Raw genomic sequence first — 26,241 nt, 5'->3', positions numbered from 1 at the left:
CAGGAAACCATCAGGATAACACCAGGTCACACACATCGATAATGGCTCGGCAGAAGCTCGGAGAGCTTGTTTGTGAGGCTCCTAGGCAAAAGTTTGAACGTGAAGAAAGTCTCGACAAGTAGAGCGAGTTGAGCAGTCGGAGATTTGTGCCTTTAACAATAAAATATATGTAAGCATTGGTTGGTTGCGTTCCAATTAGATTTGAATACAGTTTATTTAAAGTAAAAGACACAATTCATTTGTTTGCAACAAATTGATAAAATCGTACAATTGTATATAAACAAAAGATTTCTGTTTTATTTGATTTTATAAAAATGATTTAATAAAATTAATAATAGTAGAATTAATTGGATAACACACACACATACTTAAAATTGATTTGAAATAAAGCACATACAAGAGGCGTCGCTGCCACAACTACAAGTACGAACCATCCATCAACTGACTACCGTCATATATATTTATCAAGTCTATTCCATGAAATCGCCCAAATTGGAATTCTCAAATTGTGAATCGTCAGCGTAAAAAAGCGATTGAACCAGATCGGCATTGTAGTTGTACTCGCTGGCATCGATCTGAATATCCTCATCGGCATCGTCATCCTCAGCACTTGGTGTTGTTGCCGCCTCAACGGTACTCACCTTGGCAGTTACCGGAACTGGAACTGGCGGCTGTGGTGGCATCACCATTGTCGCATCGTTCATACTATCGAAATCATTGCTAACCTCAACCGGCATACTCTGACACAATAACGTTGTCAGGCCCATAGTTGTAGTCGATGCAGATGGCGATATGCCCTCCGCGGTTTGGCTTGAAATACTTTGCCATTCAGCGTTGACCACCGAAGTATTTGTTCTTGCCGGCAGTTGTATAACAACTGTATTGCTACTATTGCTGTCACTACTGCTAGCGGGAGTCGGTGTGGTGGGGCTATCACTGCCACTAATCGCATTTACGTTCTTGTCTTCACTCTCATGACGGCTGTTATCGCCATTGCCGTTACTACCCGATTTAGTACCGATCGCAGGGGCAGTTGTCGTGGACGCAGTGTTCGCCGCTGTAATGGTCGTTGCCTTGGTGTTGGTGGCATTTGCAGCGCTGGTGGTTTCAGTCATTGCCGGCAGATTGACATTCGGATTGAATGGTGTGTCAAGATCTTCCAAGCCCTCTGGCACTTTAAGCTTTGCGAGCTCTTCGCGCAAATGACGATACTGACGACGTAAGACCATCGAATTAAATGATATGGTCCGACTGTTGCGTTCACTGTACTGCGGTTTGCTTAGCTCCTCAATCCAATTTTCAATTTGCGCGCATATTTCATTGCGTTTGAGCCAAAAGTGGGTATGAATCACCTGTAACAAGTCAGATAATGGCATGCATTTAAGACCAAGTAAAAATAGGTGAAAACAATTTTATTTACATCTTTAAAGCAAGGACTGGGATTACGTATTTGTTCCAGCATCGCCCATCGTACGCACGCTTGGTAGATGTTGCTGTTGTATTCGCGTGAAGAATGTGTGCCACTAGGCGTACCGCGGCTACGCTCAAAGCCAGGCTCATTGAAATACGGCTCCGGGACTAAAATTAACGATTGAATGGATACCAGAACTTGCAGGAAACTAGACGTTTGCGCATTCCATTTCTCTTCAGGTCGACCGTGCCAGGTGTTGAGCACGGATAAACAAACCTTGCCGTCATTATATAAATTGGGATTGAAGCGCACCGAATGCCGGCCCGTTGTTTCCAAATTGATCATCATCGGAAGGTTGGGGTAATCGGGCGGGAAGAAGACGTCAAATTCAAAACAACCATTCGCATATGGCGTGTCTGCGGGCCCCGTAATCAATACCTGTAGCAAAAAGAAAATTCAATATAATATATTTGTTGTATTTGGAAATTAAATTCAAAGTACAAAAAAGTGGTTTTTGGTATCGCAGCACACTCATCTTAATTTATAAATATTAAATTATACTCACTTTCATAATATCCAGTCTATCGGTATCACAGCGTACAAAGACGGAGCTACTGTACGACAACGGTAAGCTGGTCGAAAGCGTCACCGCCTCTTGCGCCAAACGCTTCACACGCGACGGATGATAACGATCACCCGCCATGCGCACCATCTTCTCAAAATGATGCGAAATGACAAAACGAAAGCCGTTATTCTCTGCCTCCACAATCATCTCCGCAGTGTCGAATTGCAGCTTCTTCATCACCTCCAAATAGCACTGCTCAATAGACTTACTCTGCGGCACGCGTTCAATGTTACCACTACCACTTCCGCCAGCCTCACGATCCAAGCGCTGCTGATTAGCGAGCGCATCTGCATTGGTTGTCTTTTGCACCAGCACGGTCGTCTCTTGGATGTCGGGTATAAGTAAAGCAAGCCCCTCGTCGTCACCGTCATCAATGTTGACGGTCACCTGTTGCGTTTGGCCCTTTATATTGGACTTCTTATTAACCCTACAAACACACAAGCGAAATTATTATAATATAATATATAACATATATATAGGTTACTGAGTATTAGCGTTAAAATATAGAGGAATATTTACTTTAAACGTTTTGCGTATGTATCGACACATGTCTTCATATTTAAGAGCAGCTCAACAATCGCAGGCGAGCTTTCGCTTTTATTCGGCGACGGCTGCAGCAGTGAAACTAGTTCTGGAGAGAGCGATAGTGCTCTCAGCAATTGCAAGATGGCGCGATATAGAGGAATGTGTCTGGTTATATCCAGTACGGAATCATTTCGCAAGTAGGAACTTAATGCCGGAATGAGACACGACTGTTGGAGTAACACCAAAAATAAGGATGGCAATTCACCGGCTACTTCAGTAATTTCATGATACGACATGATTTCGTCCGATTGTAAAGCGGCGGGGATTTTGTCGCCGGGATTTATATAACTCGAGAGTACCTGGGGGAAATCGGATATAACAAACAATATTCCAATTGTTTTTGTCTGCATGCTTATTTATACGTACTTGCAGTAAAACTGTTACGTGCTCCTCTTCGCTCTTTTGCCGCAACAAGGCCTGTTCCACATTCCATGACTGTGTCGTTGAGCCCGTACCAAATCCAGTACCCTTGGCCCAGTACATATGCCCCTTGTCATCAGATGTACCCAAAGAGTCGTCGACATTATTACTTGACGATGTTCGAATGCCGCTGGTAGAAGACTGTTTTTGGACAAGAATCAATTTCATTAGATAAAACATATTTATATTCAACAGCACTCAGCTGATTTTACCTCATTTTGTGGGCTGACGATTTGATAATTTTGCGATTGATGGGTAAATACACTCAGACAATTCAAAACTAAATGCATTGCGCCCACTTCGATGACCATACGCCGTAGTAGCATACCATCGTCTGTAGTCAGGGGTGAGTTGTCCAGCAATTGGCGGAATACCTCAAACGGCAATGTTGGAAGCGAGGGAGCCACAGATAAGCTGTAAATATCATCTGAAACAAAAAAAAAAAGTTAAAAATGTAGATTTTGAACTTTCTTTATGCCATAGCCTTGTTTCGTTGACGACGTTCACTTACTTCCTTCGCCGTCGCCAGTAACTCCGAGCACCAGTCGCAATAGACATTGAGCACGCACCTTATCGCGCAGCAGCACATCCGAGTAAGGTGGCAAGCGCAAAAAGAGGCCAAACGCTGCAAGTGAATGTTGCGGCACCGATGTGATTGTGGTGTGTTTGGATGTGGGTTCGGTAATTGGATCCTCCAGATCTTCGTATATTTCATCATTTGGCTCGAGTTTGACCCAATCAGTCATAGGTGGGCTCTTCTCCTTCTCCGGCAATGTGGTAGGCGTTTTGCGTCCGGCACTGTCCGGATATACTGTGGGCAAATACTGGGCGAGCAGCGACAAACCGCCGCGACTGGAGAAACGCTGCAACGGCGATGGCAGCGGCTCAATGTCAGACGCCTTAAGCACAGAGTCCTCCTTGATTTCGACTGGCTTGGAAGGTATCTAAAATATAGAAAATATGAAATAATTATCAAACATAAAAATGTCGTCATAAAACAGCATACCAGATTCAGTGTGATGCAAGGGGTTGACAACGAATGGCCTTTGCTATGTAGGGCGGCAAGTATTTGCGATATAGTGGTATCACTGGTAATCACAATTTCCGGACAATCTGAATGCACGAGTTGCGAGCAATTCGCAATAATGGAGCCAGGCGTCAAAAAGTCTTCAATACTGAAGAATTCTGCAAATATTAAAAGTGTTAAAACACGAAGTTGTAAAACGATTTAATTTTTTTTTTATAAAAATTACTTGGGAAATTCGGAAAAAGGTCTTTGTTTTCCTTGCTTGCTGCCACCTGATTTTTCACATCTTTAATGCGTTTGTCCTTCGCTGTGACCCCGGCTGCCACGCTCAAGAACTCCATGCCATTCTCCAAACCATTGAAATTAAACGGAATGCTATCATACACATCGTTTTTCGACTTCTCATTATCTTGCTTAACACCCAGCTCGCCATTGTTGGTGGTTGTCAAATTTATGGTGCCACTCATTGGCGCGTTGTTCTCTCCTGGACGCGTTTCTGCTTGCATTGAGGAAAATAGAATACTGTAGACTACAACACGCAAACATGTCAATGGTGCGAAGTGTGGGTAACAAAAACATAAAATGCAACAAATAAAAGCAAAACACGAAAATAAAAAAATGAAAAAAAAATATGTATGAGTTACAGCAACAATGAGAAAACAAATTGTGAGTCAACTAACTTATGTTTTATTACAATTACACTAGCATAGAGAAAAAAAAACGACCGCATGTAAGTTAATCAGTGAATACGAAAATAGAAATTTGTTCTGATTCAATAAGCTATGCCAAATTCCGGGAAGTTTGCTTATCAAATAAAAAATTCCGTAGAAGAATTTGATGTGGATGTCAGTTTGTATGGCAGTTATACGCTAAAATGAGCCGATATCGGTGGTTCCGACAAATGAGCATTTTCTTACTGAGAAAAGGGCCTGGGCAACATTTCAAAGCGATATCTCAAAAACTGTGAGAGCAGTTGGCGCATATACAGACAGACGGACATGGCTAAATCGGCGCAGCTCGTCACGCTGATCATTTATATATATACTTTAAAGGATTTCCTTCTGGATGTTACACACTTCTTGGCAAACTTATTAATATACACTTTTCAGGGTATAAATATGGATCATAAGCTTTCTAATATCTAGCAAATACAGAGTATTCAAAAACGCTGCGGTTATGCAATGACGGATGAAACAAATTCCGGCTTCTTTTGACTCAGCGACAAAACTAACGAACGAATTGAATTGTGTCTGTAAGCAATCTCCAAATCTAAAGTATAAACTAGCGCGTAATAGTTTTCCTAATTAGCTATGCAAATAAAAGCTTATGAATATGTTATTGATGGAATTCGAATTAAGCATCGCGTCCAACTTACCAGAAACACAATTTTGTAGTATCTCCTGACACTTTGTGTTCGCACTGACACCAAAGAGAAGATGGTGCGCATTGACGCGCTTAGATGGATGATGATTAACCAAGGACATTGACACGCTACTATTGGCAGCGCTAGTTGCTGTCGCCGCCACAGACAGTGTCGAGGAATCGCGCTTCTGCAACGGTTGTTTACTGCGAACCGACACCAGTATTCGTTCATTCTCCAGCAGCAATTGCAAAACGATTTGTCGCGTAAAACCAGATATGGTGGTCTTGCCACCCAGCGATCCCAGCATTGGCCTACGTATTACGGCAATCAGTAAAGTGGTAAGAGTATCTTGATTTTTCGGATGACAAGCGCTGACGCGCGAAAAAAAGTTGATGGTGGCACGTTCCATGCGTATGAATGCCTGTTGCATCGGTTCCTCACCGGCGTACTCCATGGGTCGATAATTGCATAGCAGCTCCAGCAACGGTTTCCAGAAGATGACACCTTGCTGCGTGCCAAGCCAGTCACGCATATGACCCTCGGCACAGCATTCGGAGAAGAAGTCCAACACCTTCGGTACATGTGCACAGTTAAGTAGCGGCACAACTACCTCATTCATGGCTATATTGCTCTCATCTACGCATTCTGCTTTATCAGCATCTGTTAGGCAGGCGTTTGAGGTGCTCGATAATTGTGTGGTTGTCGACGAACTCGATGTTGAAGCGCTGCTATTTGTGGCGACTGTCGCTGAGGTGCTCGCCAACATTTGCGGCGGAGATCTTTTCACCTCCGGCAACAAAGCGCTGCAATATTCATACAAAGCGTAGGCCAATAACTTTGGCAAACCTGAGTCCACCAACTGATAAACGGCAGATGGCGATTGACAGGCCATTGCTAATGTGCTCAAGTAGACCGGCCGTTGTAATAATGTTGTTAGATTGGCTGCAGCAACGCTGGCGAACCATGCACTGCCGCTTTGACCTTTGTTATCATCGGTCAAACCGCCTCTTATGCCACTATCGGGCGCGATTGCTTGTGCGCCCGCCGCCGCCACACTTGTACTTGAACCGCTGCTGCTATCCATTGCATTTGTTTGCTGCACCTTCACATTCAGTTTGGTGATCAGCTGATTGAATAGCTCCGGCTTGATGCAACACAGCGAGCATAACAAAGAGTCAAAAGCCACTTTGAGCGGCTCTTCATTCTCCAACGTGTCTATCCAGTGCATACAGGCGTCAAAGAGATCGTTGGTGATGAGTTCTTGTAAATTCGGCACATGGTTCTCCGCATGCACTGACCACAGTATCGAAGCTACGCACTTAACAAAGCCGCTTTGTGGATTATTACAACGCAATGTGCGATTACTGAAGTTTTGGCGCAGCTTTACGATCCACTCGAGTAGCACCTGTATCTTGTCCACCATATAATCATCTCTGGTTGTGGCCAACTCATAAAGTAGATTGCAAATGCTCTCATTTGAAAGCTTGTATGCTGAAAAACAAACAGAAAGCGAAAAATACAAGTTACTACGAGAAAAAACAAAAATAGCTGTACATCTTACTTTGCGGTGCTGTACCCCAGAGCAATATGCGAATTATGGACAGGCACAAGTTACGATTGTAGGCACCCAGCTTCAATAAAACAGTGTGCAGATTTTCTAATGCGGCGTTTGGTATCATTGGCATAATGTTCATTAGTGAGCAGCAGGCCTCCAGGAAACCTGGGTAGGCGGCCGAAGCACCGATCACATCGGCAGCCAACTTTTCATCGTAGATAAGTGCAGGCGCTTTGAAACAGCGCGCCAGTATGCGCATCCAGCCAACGCTTGTCTTAGCGAATGTGTCCTCATCGTTGTTTTGATCGAAATTGAAGACACCACTACCGGCTACACCGACACCAACACCATTACTGCCACTTGCACCGCTGCCCAACGAATTGGAATTGAATGCAAATATTGTATTGCCCAAAATGGCAATTTGTGAGAGACCAATGTTGGAGCTGTCTTTCGGTCTGCAGTAGACAAAAGAAAAGTGGTATTAGAACTAAAAAAAACATGACTAGAAATAAATACGCTGACACACCTATACAAGCGTAGTACGACACTGGTAGCGATTTCCGGCTTAGCCAACTTCAAACGTATGCAAGTCATACCTGTGGTCGTAAGCGGTGGACCCACTGGTATTGGGCCCAAACCATAATCACGTGATATTTCCAAAGCAACCGCGAACGGACACGATGCCAATGTTGGGGCGTGTGGCTGCAATTGTACCTCCTTCAACAGTATAGCTGTTGGCAGTGTAATTGTCAAATCGACGTGCGATTCATTTGGATAAAACATATAACTCCAAGCAGGTGTGCGAGGACGCCTATGCGATGCCACCGGATTCATTATTAAAATGTCTGCTGAGTGTGTGGTGTCATGCTCGGCGGATATGGTACAAAATGGCGCGAAATTTATAAGGCCATCCTGGAAATGGCGCTGACTCTGTGCAGAGCTGGACGAGGAAGATGTCTTCTTTCCGTTGCCATTAACACACGCATGGGAATGCAATTTGAGTTTAGTGTTTTTAGTCATATGTTGCATGATCAGCGAAATCTGAAAAAAAAAATTTAATGTTAAACAAATTATTTGGACAATTAGTAGTTGTGGCGCGCATACCAATCCCGGCTGCATGTTTATTAGAATCTTATTCAGTCGCACCAAATTTTGGCAAATGATTTTGATGCCGCCCAACTGCGTGAATATTTGCACAGCCACAGAAACTTCCAGCACTTTTGAAATATACCACAAAAATGGCTCCGACAACTGCAAACGCGGCAAAGCGTTGCGCTGTATTGTGCCTGTAAATAAAAAGCGAGAAGAACATTTAAAGATTTTACATTGCAGATATTGTCACAAAGAGTTCGCTACTTACTGGTTTCTAAATATTGGCAAATCGATGCCACAATGAGACGTGGATTCGATGCTTTGTCATATAGTGTAATGAGTAAATTGAAAACGGCATCGGCGGTGCTTTGTGGCTCATCTAGCAAAAAGTTAGAGGACGAAGCCACTATGGTGAACGATGAGCTGGAGCAATGTGACAGTGAACCCAATAAACGTTTCATTGTGGGGAAGTGTCGCAGTACTGTTGGGAATACAGACAAATTTATAAGTTACAAAATAATTTATATGTATTTAAGTATTGTGATTCGCACCTGTATCGGCTATACAAGGCGTCTTCGGTCGGTGGCCTTCTATATTTAATTGCTCTGCCTTGGTTTCATCAGTTTGGCTTTCACTTGACAATTCTTCCTCTTCTGGTATAGGCACCTCCTAAATAATAAAACAATATTGTAATAATTAAAACAAATAAAAAAGTACTTTCCGAAAAATACCATATGATCAAATATGACTCGGACAACCCGAATCGATAAAACAAAAAACAATCTTTCATGTGAAGTTTGATCTCCATATGTCAATAAGTGTGTGTTTGGCAGCTGTTTGTTTATGACGCGAAAAGTTTGGAGATTTTTACCATGGAAAAACAAATTTAACCGCTTTTAAAGTTTACGTGAAATTTTGTCTTGCGATAGAATCACGGCTACGGAATCGTTGAAATCACGTAGGATTGTTTTGAAATTTTTTTTTATTGATGAAGGTCGTGAGGTCGAAAACTTGACAGGGAGATAGCAGAATATCTCAACATCTCTTATCGAATGACTCACACTTTGGCTAATGTTTCGGGTACGAAGCGTGTCAATGCTAGACTCGTATCAAGTCTTTTTCAAAAATGACATCCTGTAGAGTTATCAAAAATGATGCTTGACAACGTCGCTGAAGACCCTGAAGACATTCATCAAACACCTAATTTTTGGTGACGAGACGTGGGTTTATGAATATATCGTCGAAGCTGTCCGAAAATCTAGCGAATGGCGCTCCAAAAATGAGCTGAAACCGCAAAAACCACTCAAAATCGTTCGAAAACAAGGTGATGCTGACCAGTGGGTTTGATGGGGTGTCCGTTCCCACGACAGTCGGGTCTACGTAACCGGAACGGACCCGAGTTTATTCCGGCCAAGGACTGTCAACTCGGCAGAATTCTGCCGCTACAACAACAACATTACCGTGGTGTAGTTCACCATGAATTTGTACTACAAGATCAAACCGTCAATAAGAAATACTACTTGGACGTTTTAGGTCGTCTACTAGAAGTAATTTTTCGTAAACAATCTTATTTAACATGATTGTGACTGACTTTTTTACCAAACACTAAACAAAAGTCATTGCTTAGTTTAGCCAGTCTTTGTTACTTTTTCTTGTCTCCGAAGCTTAAAAATTTGCTACGGCGTCCATTAAAAGTCATTCACTGAACGGCCATATCAGCCGTGGTTTATAATAAAAGATATTTTGAAGAATATGGTGTTTTTTTTTTGTCAGTCCGGGTCAAGTTTGATCAGATGGTATATTGATTTTGACTTACACTTGGCTGCCTCGGCAGTTCGGTCTCCGCCAGCGATGACGACAGTTTCAGTAAACTAATTATGAGCGAGTTATCTGAGAGCGTAGTATTCTGTTTGGTGCTCTCTGAGCCCAGCACATTGGCGAAGAGGTTGCTAAAAGTACTCGTGGCATTATTGCAATCAGTTGAGCGTTGACATTGTAGCTTATCGCCGTTAGATATATTGTTATATACCAAAAATGCTGTAGAATGAATATAGAAAAGAAATAGTAAAATATCAAAGCGTCTTAAAGCGTCTTCTCGAGCCAACTAAACTTACAAACACTTTCGATAATGTTTAGCGCCACATTCAAATCGGGTTTGTCAGTTGGTATTAAGAGCAAGTCTCGCACCAACTGGCTTTGGGCATCGATTGGACCCTGCTGATTAGCGATTGCGCCGCCTGGCTGCACCAGCTGCAATATTACATGCAATAAAGTGTCTTTCAGCTTACGACGGTTCGAAACAACAGTAAGCGCACTGCTTTCGCTCTTCTTGTGTAGCCACATCAACAACTCATGCAGATTCTTGCAAATTGTAGGACCGGCCTATAAAACGGGACAACAAATTACAAAAAAAAAATAACTCGCATTTCACGCTACAAAGTGTAGACTTACACAACGATTTGTAATGATTGACGAACTCATGCCATAACCGGAGAAGAAACGTAAAAGCATCTTCTCGAAATTCTCATCGTTAACGATCACTTCATTGATTCGTGTCGAATCGATGTCGTCATCGCCCAGCGCTTGCGAATTACACGCCAAAAACAAGCACTGGAAACCCAGACACCAAGTGCGAAGTTTAATGTCGTTATGCCATGCCAACGCGAGCAATAGCCCTTGCACGGCATGCGCGCCAAACGGTATCTTCGGTATGTCGCTCTGAGTGATGCCAGAATTGTAGGGTTTGTCCGACAATTCACCATTTAAAGTCAGCCACATTTGCAACACCTGTTCCAGGTGTACCCATGTATCCTACGCAAAACACAAAAAAACAAAAATGTGCGCTTAAATAAAACTTTAAAGAATGTAAATATAAAAGCTACTCACTTGCAAATGTAAGTGTGCAAAAATGCAATCAAAAACATTTTTAAACATCTTATAAGTGTTTTCACCGCAACTATACTCCGGACTAGACCAGATGTCCGTAATATACTCTGGCCAAACGGTCGCCTCCGGTGGCGTCGTAATAAATTCATTGGCCAATATTTGCGGCAAAGACGAGTACATATCCAAAGAGGAGACCATTGTCAGGCGGCGCAGCTGAATTTCCACATTAATGTCAAGACCAACGTCCAAGCGTGCGTCCATGGCGCTGGATATTGACTTGCAGAAATAGTTGAACGTGTTCTTATTAATGGCGTTGCTGTCCTTCTTGGTCACCGTTTTCGAACGTTCGATAATATCAATGTCGTTCAGTATGTCATCCAATTCGGTGTCTTCGCATTCGATTAACGAAGGCAGGTAGGAATATTTTACGCCTAATTGCAAACAATATCATGAAATAAAATTTAAAATTATGCTTTACGCTTTAGACAGATACATACCATCAGAATACTGTATATCATTGCCAACGGATTGCAGTTGCGAATTTACAGCCTGTGACAAGTAATGTGCTGAACAAATACACAAAATATATATTTATAAATTTAATATAAAAAATCTTATATAATCTAAGTTGTATTACTTACAATAGTCGGAGAATAAATCTTTTGTTTCCTGGACACCCTCCATCGGTCGCACACCCTCCGCATTGACAACCACATTGTCATTGTCTTTGAATTGCTTATCGGCATCAAGTAGATCCTACAACAAAACAGGAAAGCATGCAAATAAACAAATAAATGGCAAGCACAAATTATATGTATTTACCTGTAGTAAACAGGTGATCGCATGCACAGCCCAAGGCTGTTGCTGATCATTCCACACCGCTTGCCGAATGAGTTGCTCCAATTGCGTAGTTGTAATTATTTTTGATAATTGTACGGCGGGACGGCATGCAGACACGAGCCGCGCAATGACCTGCAGACATAAAAGCACATTACAGTAATTAATTGAAGAATTATACACAATCGAACAACGCAGAGCTAACATACCTTGCATGTTAGGAGAAATTGATCCATATTACAGGTAAAATCCATTTCCAGCAATAATGCGATCAAACCACGAATCACAATCAATATGTTATTTAAACGTATGGTCTTTAGCCCCTTGTCGAAGTTGTTTTCAGGTTCCTGATTGGCTTCCTTGGTGGGCTTTGGCGTTATATTTGCCTTGTTGGTTTTGTTCGGTTTCGGTTTGCCTGTCATTTCCATGAAAATGCCTGGATGCTGTGTATAAATGATGAAGCATGTGTTATATGTACTTGCTTTATGTAGAAAACATTTCAATTACCTCATTCTGAATCATGAAAATCTTTTTGCCCCAATCCGTATAAGGCTGCACGCTGTATTTGTTTTGTTGCACAATGCGTTTCTTGAAGCAACGCAACTGTTTGCCGGTTGTATTTGTGGTTTGTGAGCGCGTCTTGGTGAAATCGGTTTCACAGCTCATGAAATCCCAGCGACTCGATGCTAATTGGCATAAAGCACAACCAATTATAGTGTTAATCAAATTTATAATATTATTGATACATACATTTATCTTTGCGTTCGTTGCTATCATCCAAGCACACCGATAAAAATAACAATAGCCACGTGATTAGCTGCAGATCCGATTTCGACCACAAGCCGCCAGAGCTGGCACCACCGCTGTCATCTGTGTCATCAATACGTGTGGCCGTCGCTTGGCTTTCTTGATATCTAGGCGAAATGGGTGCCAAAAGCTTTGCCAATGTCTTCAATACTGCGTCGATAACTATTGAACGGCAAGTGCCCATTGCGATGCTACGTCTTCCCAAATAGGTCAGTAAGAAGAAAATGCTGCAACAAAAAATGATTGTTGTACAACACTAATACATTATCTCTTTGCTGATATTGTTTACCGGTCTTGTGGAAAGATTTTACTGTTCTGCGAAGAAAACAAATTGCAGAAGATGTCCGCCAGGAAATCGCCCCACCAACTCTGGAAGCAGCACATGCGTACCAGCAGCGAGCAAGTGGCCAATTGGATGTGTGCATCGCCGTATACCACCAACGAATTGAACAGCATATTTGCTACATCCATTGTGAATAGCTGGTGAACTGGCAAAATATTCTGTGGGTAAAAATTATATAATTAGTAAAATTGCATATTATTTTGAGATTGAAAAATATTAAACATTTGTACCTTTATGCCATATTCTATGGAAAAATGCAGCAAAATCTCCACTAAACTTTGACCCAAAACACGCAGTTTGTCACGTGATGCCAACTGCAAAACATTTCTTAAATTCGTATTCTCCAACGAGCCGGCAGCAACTTGAGCCGTAACAGCACCGAATGGCACTGGATGCAGCGAATTCTCCAAACGTCCAATAACATTGCGTATAATATTAATTTGATGTTGCAATAGAATGCATTCCTAGAAAGCGCAACGAAAATAAATGCACCAGCGAAATAGAAGAAAATCGTACAAAAAACCATGCATTGCATGATTCAAATGTTAGAAACTCACCTCATATATGGTGACTACTTTACTATTGTCCACCGTATTAGCGTCCTCTTCGCGTTGCTTGTGAATGAACGCTTGCATATGCGCCACATTTGACATCTCGCAGTTGAGAATGGGTGTCAACAGCTCGATTAACTTACAACTAGCCAAACTATAACGACAATGCACATCCTCGTACAGCGACGTCAACGCCTTTATCTGTGCCTGTATATTTTGTGCGGGTTGTTTCATAAAACGTAGCAGCGAATCGCCGTAGCCGTCGTGTTCCAAGACAACAGCGTGTCCATAAAACGAACCAATTGGAATTTTGCATTTCGTAGCCGACATACCGATGCGTCCGATTATGGTGATTTTCATGTAGCGACAAATCGGTGGTGGTTGAAGATCACTCAGAACCAAAGTTTTCGTGCTGATGTCAGAGGCGACCACTAAGCGCACGCTGTCGGCCTCCTCATCAAAGCACCAGATGTCAATGTGCAGTGATGCCAGTTCGTCGCATGCGGGTATAACCAAATCGGTCAGTAAAATGGGTGAGCCGAAGTCTAAGACTACAAAACGACGTGCGCCGGAATGCATACGATCAATAACGACCATTTGTTTTGGCGGTGGCGCCAGCAGCTTATGCCAAGCAAAAACATTTGTTGCATTGGCATTCGAGTTGTCACTGCCAATGGCCGGAGCTTCGGCATTAGTTGTTGAAGTTTTGTCTTTGTGCTGTGCTTGCTGCGATAGCTTTTTCGGTTGTTGCTGTTCGGCCACAGCAGGCGTTTGTGGCGATGTATATTCTGTGTTGTTAAGATGTTGTAGCTGTTGTTGTAATTGTTCTTCTTGTTGCGTAGCTTCGTAGATGATTTGTGTAGCCATTGTTATAGCCTTAGCGCTGGCTTCGTTAATTTTCGGATCTGAATTGGCTAGAAGACTTGGATTTGAGAGCATTGTATCGTTATTGGCATAGTTGCTGTTGTTAATACCAGCTGAAGTGGCTTGCAAATTCTCATCGCAATACTCAATGTACTTGCAAATGGCTTTGAATTTTGGCAAAAGCGGCATACACTTTTTGATTTTGTCATCGATGCTGTTGGCTGGATTGAAATCTACTGGTGGGAAATAAATAATATTAAAATAGTAGTCCGTTGATGTTTTAGACAGTAGCTCAAGATAGAAAGTTTTTGCCTTTACAATTGAGATTAGGCACTATAAATGCAATGTAATTTTGTATGGAAACTATGAAAATCGCAAATTTGTAATAAATCATTTGAGCTTTGTATTTTTCTTTTGGCACTGCACTATTTTTATAGTGGACAGGGTATATTAACTGCACGCTCGGAATCAAGTGCTTGCATGAAAAACCTTTTCACTTGTGAAGGGCTTTTTAGCTGCGGTGCAAACTTTTTTTTTTTTGTTTTATTAACTTACTACATATTCCGTTTGGCTTCAACACTTCTGCGACTACATCATTTTCAGCTTTCTTAGCGTTTACTATCTTCATATGTTTATCCACATTGTATACCAGATCGTTGACCTAAAAGCGATAAAAAAAAAAAAAATTAGCTTTACATTTGATTTGTTATCAAGCGCATTTTGCCTACATTGTAGCTTTCCGGTTCTTTGGGCATGTCGACCATCGGCGCGACGATTAATTCCTCCATATTGATATTGGATGCGCTGCTTGCTGAAACTGTGTCCATATTATCGATACGCGTTGCCTCCGACGTCGATGCGCAAGTGTAGTGTAATTGCTCAACCTCCAATAAGCCGCGCAGCTGATTACTAACACTCTTGCATTTGATCAAATGCGGAAACGTACGAAAATCCACACCATCTATATATATATATTAATACATTTAGCACAATTTAAGACACAAATGCAATATATATGTATGTTACGTTGCACTTACCAATGGAGCAGAGCTTCTTAATATCTAACCCGGCGGCTTGCATTAGACCTGCATTCGAACGAATCATATTCATTAGCGAAGAGGGCAGTACAACGTTACTTTTATTTACATTTGGCAAATCGTAATCGAATATTTCAGGCTCGAAGGGAAAACCATAGAGACCAAATCTTTTTTAAGTATACCAACAACAACAAATAAAAACATATAATAAATACACGGTTTACAAATATTGTCATATTTTAATAATTTCTATACCTTGTGCTAAGCAAAGAGCAGTAGGGATCCCAACGCACATCGATCTCCTTTGCAATTTCTGCCAGCAATTTAACACACAACTCGGATATACCATTGTGTGATTCTAGTGTCGAAGTGGCACAAGCGAGCATGGCATACCAACGCACAACGCTGGCGAACTTGGCGCGCGGTAACTCATTGAATGTGTTCGCTACGGCGTCCTTTATGGCAACGTCGAGGGTGGAATGTGACTGCACCTCAACAGGCAGACTGCATATGCCGCTGAAATGTATAAACGTTCATTATATAATCTATATATTCATTTGCATTTGTTTATCGGCTAACTTACTCAGTTAATATAAGTATCAGTTTGACACATTTGTGTGCCATTGTGCGATTGCTGTGTATAATGCAGTTGCGCAACATATTTTCGAGATACTTTTCCGACAGGCAGATACATTCGAATTGTTGAGCCATTAAGTCCGTGTTTGTTGAAGCTGTATTTTTATTAATTTGCCCTTTAATGCGTTCGGATTTTGGGGAGCGAAAACGATTTAAGCGTATAAAGCATATCCACGTAAGGATATCCAAAGCCAGATTTTTCTCCAGCGTTGCTGAATTCGAATTGCTGGCAATTTTGAACAGATTCTCAAGCAGTATATTACTCTCGAGCATTGCTATTCTTTGCAAACGCTCATTGGGAATGCGATTTTGACTTTTCACGCCGCGAACATTGATGGAAATTTCATGCAGCCAATCACAACCTGCAAAAAAACAAAAAAAATGTGTTGAAGTGAAAAATTTATATATATATATATATACTTTAATTTAGTATTACAATAGAAGAGCTAGCATACTAATAGTTACAAATAAAGCTTTGCATATGCCATTTTATTAATACAGAACTAATAATTGCATACCAATGTAAAAATCAAAACGTGACTTTGATGAGCTTGACGGAAACGAACTGGTGTTGGTGTTGCTGGCGGATGCATTTGAGCTTGCGGTATTATTTGTCATAAAGTTATGTGCTGTGCTGCCGGCAAATGATGATGGTAACGGTAAACGCATTAATGCACCTTTACGTACAGGCACTGTCATTCGTTTGTGCGAATTTGCAAGCGTGAATTACAGCGATGGGCGTGATGCAGGAAGATGGACAAGTGAAGCAATGTGGGATGACATCGGATGATAGTGAGAGCATGTCACGTTATTGATTTAATGAGTTAATGTTTTGATGGAAGCATGAATTAGTAAAGAAATATATAAAAACAAAAAAATAAAAATCGAAATTGTTAGACAACAAATCTACAGGATACAACTGCTTGCTCTATAAAAATCGAAGAAATTTTACATGTATGTATGTACTTGCCTCGCGTCTTGCTTTGACCCTCCTTGGCCGGATCCGACATGGTTTTAATGTGTAACAGAAAATTACGCGTGCGCGTCTTAAACAGTTTCGGTGATGTCAGTGTCACTGTGCCGCCTTGGTCGCAAAGATCAATGCACGAGGACAACTCAATTGGACCAGCAAGTATTTCAGCATTATGTGTTTGTAGATATTCTTCACTCAGAACAGGATTCTCATTGTTGCCTAATAACAAGGCGGGCACAAGTAAGTAGTCAGTGATAAAATATATTAAATGCCGCTTACCATCATAACTATTGAAAGTCAAATCAATGTTGTCATCCATAGCAGATTGCTTATAATTTAGGTGTGGTCCTTTCATGCGATAGCCAAATCCGCTGGTATTCTGCTTTAGTAATGTCACTTGAATTGCAGCCGGATTATGGCACTGCTGGTAGAGTGAGAACTTCAAATCAATATGCCCTAAATTCACCGGTTGCACGAGGTTAAGTTCGATAATATGTTCATCCCAAGTGGTGCTAAAGAAGAAAAAAAAAATAATATATTTCCAATTTATAAAAACTTTTGAGATCAGCTCACGCATCGTTATGTAAGCGCCACGTTTTCGTGAATTGCGTATCGTCACCATGGCGTAAATGCTGTGGCTGCTTTCGCTGTTTCTGCGCCTGCACTAGATCATTCCAGCAACTCGGCACTTCGGCAGTATATAAGGCCAGCACATCGTCAAACTGTGTGAGTTCGTAGAGCGTTCGCAAATCATCTAGCGAAAGTTCGCTAGTTTTGTATGCCAACAAATTGGAGGTGGAGGCCGCATTAATAGAAGACGTTGAGGGTGATGGCGACGATTGTGACAAACTATTATTATTTAGGCTACCATTTAAGCCAGAACTACTGCTCGAACCCTGGCCGCTGCAATCTATTTTAATATTGCTGGCGGTCAATAACGATTCAATGCCAAAATATTGGTTGTCATCCGTTAAGTGCTCAACTCCGATTGATACTGAACTCGTTGATGTGGATACAGTTGGCGCCACGTTTCTGCTTAAGCCATCCGGAACAGTAACGGATACTTTGGATAACGCAATATTTCTATTTCCGGCGTCCGTATTAAGAAAGTCATTTTCACTTGGTCTTTGCGGGTACGTTGTTACCAAAGCAGTTTTGCAATCTTCTTCCATTTCTAGCATTTCGTCGCCAGACTCATTCTCTGCATCGTTTAAGGAATAAAATATTAACGACCCACTACGTGTGCAGCCACACAGGCGATCCAGGCTGCGACAATAAGCAACCGAAACGAAATGTTCGCCTTCCTCTTCAACAACTGTTACAGGTTGAAAGTCGGTTAGGGAGTAAATCTCCATGCTTCCGTCAGCACATACGACACAGAGCGCACCGGAATCTGTGTTGAAGCTATTTTGTTCATCATCTGATGTTTGAAAATTTGGTAAAATACACAATTGTTGAGGACACTTTGTTCGACTGAAAGTGACCGCCAAAGTATATTCATTTGAAATGGCCGAATCTACATAATCGAAAAGCAGAAGCTGAGCAGCTACCGCTTCCGAATTGAAATCGGCATGATCTGAAACAATTACATATAAAAACAACAAATCAATTTACTTCGAAATAATTCCTGTATACCTTCCATTCGTTCATCATCCAAATCCATGTCTACTGTTGCCATAATTATCTTACTTGACGTTTCATTAGGCGCTTTTGTTTTTACTAATTTCACTAGCAGCTGTTTGCATTTGCCATTTACTGGCAAAATCTCAGCGATTTCGATAACTTCTCGACGGCCATTAGCGGCACCACCGCCAGCACTACTGCACGCTTCGCTGTCCGATACTAGCGCATTCATTCTTCGCACACTTGTACAACTTTCAACTACACAATCAATATCTTCGCTAACAGTTAGCTTTTGAACGATTGTACTACTATTGCTGTTGTTGTTGTTATTACTTTTGTGTCCATTGTTATTATTGGTATTATTTTGCTGTGCTGCTAATGTCGCTGCCAATAGCTTCTTCTTGAAATAGCTGGGGTCCATTTGGATTTCATTGGCATTCAACGATACATCACTTCCGACTCCTACCCCGACGCCGATTTCATTGCCGCTTCCCCCATCAAGACTTTTTTCCAATAATTGTGAAAATATATAGCTATGTGATAAGTCCATTTTCATGAGTTCATCCTCCAATAAATCGTTATAATCTGCTTTCAGACTCTCAACCTTATCGCCCACCACACAATCACCTTTCTTCAAAGCAATTAACTCCGATACAAATCCGTTGCTGTCAAAGCCATCTGCGTATTTTTCAAAATCCGAAGAAAGGGATTTGTTATCATCGTCACGCTGATCGTATTTGTCACTCAACTTCTCACTGTTGGTGCCATCGCCTCCACCTCCACCATTATCAGCGACTAATGAAAGAAATTTATGATTATTTTTGTGAATATATTAAATTATTATTTTATTTACCTTCAATTAACGGCGACTTCTGGTTTGTGCCAGCATTGCCGTTGCTATTAATGCTTGCTTTACCGCTTCCAGATCCAGTACCAGTGTTACTATTTCCAGTGTTTTCCTGTACGCGATCACTCTCCACAATATTTAGCACCACCATGCGAAGTAAATATTCGCCGGTGTTTTGTCGGATGCTCATACCCAATACGATTTTTGAGCCAACTACACCTGCGCGTAAAGTCGACGTGGAGGAACATTGTACTATGCCACTGGCGGTCACATTACCACCTGCAACTCCACCGCAACCTGTATTCCCCCCTCCGCCTGTTTGATTTGCGGTCAATGTGTTAATTTTACATTGCGCACGAGCATTTGGCAGAACACATATTGCGGTCACACGTGCCCACTTATACCCTTCATCACAGATATCCTTCATTAATGTAGCAATATTGAATGAATGCATCTTCTTCAGATGTCGCTCGATACTCCAGATAGTAATCTCCCCAGTCTGCGTGCAACTTGTGCATAATACGTTGGCGTAATCACTGTTTGAGATGACATCGAAACCAAGACCCGGCGCAGACACAGCTGGATTAGTTGCGTATGTCACTGATAATGGAACATTTTGTGTGTACTCGCCCTTGACGAACGGACACATTGGAGAATGGCGTTCATGTTCACTCCACGGTTCATCGGTTTTCTCCCAACAAACTAAGCAAACGCTACACGTGAAGCACATGGCTCGATCCTCGCCAGATGATGATGGCTGGTGATAGAAGCCGGCTTGTGCCATTTGATCGGGTAAAGCCCACTTGTAGTCCATATGTGGCCATTTTTCGAATGTTTGTCTGCGCACAGCTTCAGAATGCATTAGCACACGCTGAAAGTTACTTCCATGCCAACTCAAATCCGGTATTCGAGATCCGGAAAGTAAATCAGTTAGTCGTTCATTTATAGCCGACGCTATTGCCAAGGCGGGAATGTGACGCTCTAATCGCTTCAACATAATAACTACATTATTTGCCACCAATTTCAAGCTTGAATACGATACTTCCAAACATATTGTGTTCCACTGCAAAAAATTTCAATCAAGTTAATTAAATAAAAACTAATCAAAACTATGTATGTTTTTCGTCTTACCCTCTGAGCTTTGATACCCTTCTTAGCGTTTGCTTGTGCATTTTTTATTTTTTCCAATAGTTCATTACTGACGTCACTAGGACATTCCAAGCCTTCTTGTTCGAGATCCTTGAGACACGTCTGAAAAATTATCGCTTCTGACAGAAGCAATTCTAATTTGATAAGATCATCATTTTGCAAAATAGGTGGTTGTAGAATTGTATCCAATAGCAAAACACCATTGTAATCACCACGAAAACCCAAATTCTGTCCATCCCAAAGGAGTATTTTCTCCTGCAGGGGCATGTATTTTCCTCGTACGTTTCCATCGATGGCTGCAAAAAATATATGCAGTTACATGTAAAATTACTATCAATAAATTAACTAGAAAAACTTTAAATAGTAATGAACAATATATATATTTATTTGCAAGATAATTATTTTTCTGTTTTTTATTAAATATATCCAATATTTTTAGGTACGAGGATTCCGTTATTAGTAATTATAAACAATCATTTTATTGAACTTCTAACGGGTAACGGATCAGCAGAAACAAAACCAAATATGAATCGTTATTGCAGCAGATGTCGAAATGACTTCAAAACGGAAAAGTCCCTCCCCATTCTAACTGCGCACTAACACTGCGGCATGTTTTTATTCGTATGCAATACTTAGCCCCTGCCCTTCTCTACTTTTACTTCTATTCAGTTAACAACAGCACCTTTAGATATCTCCAGACATAAATTCAAAATCACTTTCCTCCACAACTAAGTGAACAAATTCACCGAATGTTATGCTTACCATTTCCGCCTAAATTATAAGTCTGTAAAATAACTCCTGAATGTACATCGAGAATTTTCACTTGATTACTGGAGTCGAAGACAAGAATTACATTCAAGTGTGGATGGTAGGCGATATTACGCGATTCCTCGACATTACCAACGTCCAAATAGCCATCCTGTTTTAATACACGTTGCTCCGCGGCCATAATTTCATCGAATATAGTTTCCCGATTGCGGATACTCTTGATTTTGACAACAATTTCACAAGTTTTAGAAACTTTTCCTATTGAAAATTATTTTTTTACAATATTTTCTCGTTTTCTGCACTTCGTCGTCTTTTCTCATTAATTTCCGCCATCGAGTGAGAAACGAGAACAAGGAACTGTCATCGTGTGAAAAATAAATTAATTCAAAGTTGCCAAGTTTATTTACTTCTCATACAATATAAATATTCTATCCGATTTTCTGATTACTGAGCTTATATACTTCTAGCTAATAATATTTTTTCTCGATTATCATTTATGATATTTTTTCAATAATTCGGAACTTTTTTATACACACAAACAGAAAAAATCATGCTAGCATCTTAATATGCATTTGCACTTTATAAAACGGCAAGGCCGCTTTCGTTCTTAATACGTATATATTGATGATAAAAAAAATAATACTACGTAGAGACAAATAATGTCTTCCTTTTATACAAGAACATAATTCCACATTGACAAAATATTGAAAATCTCTCAGAAATAAGTTGTATACTGTGGTATTGCTGTAAGGAATGGGCTTTGTGATAAAATCAGCTGCTATTTAGTTATTGTGAACAGTTAATTACAAGAAGAATTATTGAAAACAAATTCGTTTGGAATCGCATATTTATAACGTAGTAAATTCAGTAGTTAACTTTAAAAGAACTATGAATATCCTTCCAAAAAAAAGGTGATTATTTTATTTAACTTTTATTTTCCAATATAACACGTTGTTATCATTAAGATGGCACGTTCGAACAAAGGACAACATTGCTCGAGTAAGGCGTGATGAGGCCACAGCAAAAGAAGAGGAACAGAAACGTCAAGAAAAATTAATATTAGCGGTATATAATTGATAAGTTCTTGTGATGTATAAAAAGATATTGTGGAATTTCAGGAAAGCGAAGCACGCATAAACTTTTTGAGAAAAAAATCTGGTGTACCCATTTGTTCGATTAACACGGAAGAATCTTCAACAAATAATGATCTTTCCACACCAAGTGGAAATAATATTGTTAATCAACATGTTGATTTATTTTCTGATTATAAATCACATATCAAAAAGACAAATAAGGCATTAGAAGATGAAAAGAAAGAAGAACAAGAGAAATATGAAAAGCAAATAGGGTACTTGACATACTTGGGCCAGGATACTAATGAAGCCTTAAAATTACGAAGCTGGTATGAAGTAGCACCAAAACGATCAGAGGTCGGTGATAGTAACACCATTGAAAAAGATGTGAAAAATAAACAGTCACAGGATCCTTTGACGTTGATTAATGCTTTACTCCCTAAAGTTGAGCAAAAGAAAGTAGTCTGTGTAGAAAGTGACTTAAAACAACGTTCTCGTGAAGATATTTCTACACCGGATACTTCTTCTCCATCAAAGAAAATAAGAAAGTATGAAAGCATAACAGAAAAATTTAAAAACTCAAAACAGAAAAAGTCAAAGAAACACAAAAAACATAAACATAAAAAAGGAAAGGTTAAAAAGAAAAAGCGTTCTAAATATGAAGATAACGAAAGTGATACGGAAGAAATACAGCGAATTAAACATGAAAAATTAGAAAAACTGCGAAAGGAACGCCTAATACGAGAGGCTAGTGAACGAGCACGACAAGAGGCATTATTAGCACCGATAAAACCGGTACAAGAATTTGATAATACTAATAATATGCCTCATCAACGAATAGTACAAAAGTATAACAGCCAGTTCAACCCGGAAATAGCAAAGCAAAATATGATTTAATGATCTTGTCCTTGCTTTAATAAAATTAATCTATCTATAAAACATACACATATTACGTGAATTCACTTTGTAGTACGCACACTACTTAAAATAAGTTATTTTAGCAGCTCTTCTTAATTAGCACATACTTATCCATCTTTTGCACAACGGAAGCCCAAATTTCCAGATGAGCTATCTGCTGTATTTTGCGAACGAGCAGCACATCGATAACGATAACAATACGATTTATGGCATAAATAAGAGCCTCCTTTCTTTACGTATTGTGGATTAGAACTGACATCGTCTTTTTGCCAACGATCTTGGGTCCATTCCCATACATTTCCGACCATATTATGTAAGTCGTAATCATTTTGGCGAAAAGTATTTACAGGAGCGGTTATTTTGTAACCATCTTCAGATGTATTTCCGTCAGGAAAATCGCCTTGCCAAATATTTAGCCTAAAAAGACACCAACATTATGATTTATTCTTAACTATCCGTTGTTTTTGGATTTACCAGTGCTTTCCAAGAGGTGATAATTTGTTTCCCCAAGGGAAAAGTTTACGTTTCTTTCCACCGCGACATGCTACTTCCCATTCTGCTTCAGTTGGCAACCTTTTTCCCGCCCACTTACAGTAAGCCACAGCGTCATTCCAAGAAACATGGACTACTGGATGTTCCCACAAATCTTTGGGTAACAAATAAAATAAATTGGGTAAATGTATAGTTTAGGTCCCCCAACTAAGGAGGCCTCAAAAATGATTTTTTTTTAAATCGTCTAATTTTTACGCGAAGATTACAGATCCGTGAGCGTAAAGTGAATTTTTTCAATAAGTTATGTATATATTATATTTACAAATATATACATATTTTTCAAGTAATTTAGTTGTTGTTGTTGTTGTAGCGGAAAAATTCTGCAGAATTCAGATCACTTAGCTGAAATTACCAGTTCAGCGAGTTAAACATTCTCTTATAAAAAAAAATACTGAAGAAATGTAACAGTAACAATTTCTTTTGCGCCGCGAATGGTATGAACGCATATCGGAGATCGTCGAACTCCTTTCCGCACTTGCGGTCTTCGGCCGCGCTTCAAAAAATCAAACCTGGTCGGTCCAACACCGGGGTGGACATAATTCAATCGCATCAAACTTCTTTCTGCACTGGCTTAATTTAAATGTATTATAATTTTTTTACTTTTAGGGCAATTTATTTTTGAATAAAAAAAATATTGTAGAATTATTGAAAAAATGTACTTTCCGCTCACGGATTTGTAATATTCGAGTAAAAATAAGACGATTTAAAAAAAATAATTTCATTTTTGAGACCTCCTTAGTGTGGGGGATCTAAACTATACATTTATCATAAATTGTTCTTGAAATATCATATATACATACTTATATATGTATATAATAGATATTTATATATGTATATAATACATATGTATATATGTAAATATATATATCCAAAGTAAAATTTACTAAATACAACACTAACCATTTATGCTATTTTTCAGTCCATGGGGATTTCGCCACGAAATCTCCTTAACTTTAAACCACCATGGAGCACTGACAACACGATAGTCAACATATTTTTCCTGCATTTCTGGTGTCAAAAGAGTTTTAAATAGAAAGCTATCACCAAATATCTCTGTTTCTGTAGTATAATTCGTTGCTTTCACAAATTTATTAAAATCTCTATTGGACACCTCAAATTTATCTATATAAAATTCGGATATCTTAACAAGACGTTCCGGACCCTCGCCATCAGTTACAAAGTGAGGCTCATCAGTTCCTATTAAATAGTTTCCTCCTGGTATGAGAGCCATTAACGGATCTTCTGGATAGTAATCTCTGTAGTGTAAGCCATCCTTTTTGTTTTGCTTGCAAACCGGGATTTCATTTTTAATTTCGATTGGCGTTTTTATTTCGCTCGATTGTCTATCCAAACCTTTATTACAACCACAGTCGGATATTACCCAAATTAAAAAACAGTGAAAACAAAGAAAAGCTAGAAGAGTTCGAAACATTTTCTTCACCACCTGAATATATTAATGAAATGGCCCTTATTAAACAAAACAAAACACTTCATAATCATTATTATATACTTTATACACTTATCAATATTATTGACGTATGAACAATAATGGCACATTCACATACAGCTCTCCTCGCTTTGCTTGACAATTGATACTCTAACCAGAGAACATAAATTTAACAACGAAGCGAAGAAACCAAAGTGTACCTCAAATGAAGCTTTGCTTTCAGGGTTTCCCCTTTTGCTTGGCAAAGCGTACAAAGATTAGAATTTCCCAACATTATGCTTCTCTTTGCTGCGTTTCGCTTCGATGTGATCGTACTCATACAAAAACATATATCGAACTTTACTGTCTGACGCAAAGCGAAGCAGAACTTCTATGTGAATCAGACATAAGTGGATCGCATACAATGGAAATTATACACCTGGAAGTTAAATAAGTGGAAACAGTATGTTGTATACCTATATAATCCAGTGAATTCGGACATGTGGGAGATAATCTGAACACATTCGCTGTTGATTCAGTTGAGAGAACTTGTAAGAAATTAAATTCCAGAAGAATAAGTTTTTATTTTGCTGTCAAATTGATTTATTGGCCTGAAATGTTTTGGAACAAATTTTGTAAAACATATTGAACAAAGAAATATTCTCGATTTTCATAATATCCTGTAAGTTCGCTTAAACGCATTGTTCTATATTCTTATTTGATAGGTTTCTTGTTGCTGTAACAATTGAGAATTTTCTAATATATCCTGCAGATAGGTTTAGATATAAAAGTATGTACCATTTTAATATGTAAAGATATGTATAAGGTAAAAAGCTCGCATAAAAGATTTTCATAAAAATAAGTCGGAGGATT

The 26,241-nt window shown here is 39.9% G+C and overlaps 3 protein-coding genes across 8 annotated transcripts; 1 reads left to right on the top strand and 2 right to left on the bottom strand.

The window, feature by feature from the left end:
- Window positions 1-180: 180 nt before the first annotated feature.
- Window positions 181-21,747, bottom strand: Bruce (BIR repeat containing ubiquitin-conjugating enzyme). 6 transcript variants are annotated; one of them, XM_014237192.3, is made up of 41 exons: window positions 21,394-21,747; window positions 20,614-20,927; window positions 19,489-20,545; window positions 18,648-19,430; window positions 17,586-18,588; window positions 17,292-17,524; window positions 17,010-17,231; window positions 16,558-16,731; window positions 15,987-16,401; window positions 15,659-15,919; window positions 15,404-15,570; window positions 15,095-15,327; window positions 14,922-15,027; window positions 13,509-14,602; window positions 13,182-13,415; window positions 12,898-13,109; window positions 12,552-12,835; window positions 12,309-12,487; window positions 12,011-12,244; window positions 11,787-11,936; window positions 11,606-11,720; window positions 11,462-11,530; window positions 10,965-11,395; window positions 10,530-10,889; window positions 10,193-10,460; window positions 9,895-10,115; window positions 8,630-8,747; window positions 8,347-8,559; window positions 8,091-8,272; window positions 7,513-8,027; window positions 6,993-7,441; window positions 5,444-6,922; window positions 4,295-4,597; window positions 4,048-4,226; window positions 3,553-3,985; window positions 3,254-3,468; window positions 2,988-3,182; window positions 2,556-2,920; window positions 1,977-2,463; window positions 1,421-1,849; window positions 181-1,352 (listed from the first exon to the last, which is right to left on the bottom strand). In XM_014237192.3, exons 1-41 carry the CDS (start codon window positions 21,578-21,580, stop codon window positions 471-473), a joined length of 15,450 nt encoding a protein of 5,149 aa, XP_014092667.3. In that variant the 5' UTR covers window positions 21,581-21,747; the 3' UTR covers window positions 181-470. The 6 variants fall into 6 exon arrangements, with proteins under 6 accessions (XP_014092667.3, XP_014092668.3, XP_036224894.2 ...); XM_014237193.3 differs by having other exon boundaries at window positions 4,295-4,564; XM_036369001.2 differs by having other exon boundaries at window positions 13,509-14,599.
- A 297-nt stretch (window positions 21,748-22,044) lies between these two features.
- Window positions 22,045-23,415, top strand: LOC106619198 (leukocyte receptor cluster member 1 homolog). Its single transcript, XM_014237200.3, has 3 exons — window positions 22,045-22,310; window positions 22,365-22,464; window positions 22,518-23,415. The coding sequence occupies exons 1-3, from the start codon at window positions 22,288-22,290 to the stop codon at window positions 23,367-23,369; spliced, it is 975 nt and encodes a 324-aa protein (XP_014092675.3). The 5' UTR covers window positions 22,045-22,287; the 3' UTR covers window positions 23,370-23,415.
- On the bottom strand, window positions 23,365-25,500 carry LOC106619197 (formylglycine-generating enzyme). The gene is made up of 3 exons (XM_014237199.3): window positions 24,843-25,500; window positions 23,865-24,036; window positions 23,365-23,807 (listed from the first exon to the last, which is right to left on the bottom strand). The coding sequence occupies exons 1-3, from the start codon at window positions 25,372-25,374 to the stop codon at window positions 23,498-23,500; spliced, it is 1,014 nt and encodes a 337-aa protein (XP_014092674.2). The 5' UTR covers window positions 25,375-25,500; the 3' UTR covers window positions 23,365-23,497.
- Between the last annotated feature and the right edge of the window lie 741 nt (window positions 25,501-26,241).

Source organism: Bactrocera oleae, chromosome 2, assembly GCF_042242935.1.
Source record: "Bactrocera oleae isolate idBacOlea1 chromosome 2, idBacOlea1, whole genome shotgun sequence".
Classification (NCBI taxonomy): Eukaryota; Metazoa; Arthropoda; class Insecta; order Diptera; family Tephritidae; genus Bactrocera; species Bactrocera oleae.
This window is presented reverse-complemented; position numbering and strand designations above follow the sequence as displayed.

Coding starts and splice junctions, on each gene's coding strand:
- LOC106619197 (XM_014237199.3), bottom strand. CDS start 25,374: ATGTTTCGAACTCTTCTAGCTTTTCTTTGTTTTCACTGTTTTTTAATT. Junction 24,037..24,842: donor ACTGAAAAATAGCATAAATG/GTTAGTGTTGTA, acceptor TGTTACCCAAAG/ATTTGTGGGAACATCCAGTA. Junction 23,808..23,864: donor TCACCTCTTGGAAAGCACTG/GTAAATCCAAAA, acceptor GTGTCTTTTTAG/GCTAAATATTTGGCAAGGCG.
- LOC106619198 (XM_014237200.3), top strand. CDS start 22,288: ATGAATATCCTTCCAAAAAAAAG. Junction 22,311..22,364: donor AATATCCTTCCAAAAAAAAG/GTGATTATTTTA, acceptor GTTATCATTAAG/ATGGCACGTTCGAACAAAGG. Junction 22,465..22,517: donor AAGAAAAATTAATATTAGCG/GTATATAATTGA, acceptor GTGGAATTTCAG/GAAAGCGAAGCACGCATAAA.
- Bruce (XM_014237192.3), bottom strand. CDS start 21,580: ATGGCCGCGGAGCAACGTGTATTAAAACAGGATGGCTATTTGGACGTT. Junction 12,836..12,897: donor AAAATCTTTCCACAAGACCG/GTAAACAATATC, acceptor TTTTTGTTGCAG/CATTTTCTTCTTACTGACCT. Junction 10,890..10,964: donor TTGCACACTTACATTTGCAA/GTGAGTAGCTTT, acceptor TGTTTTGCGTAG/GATACATGGGTACACCTGGA.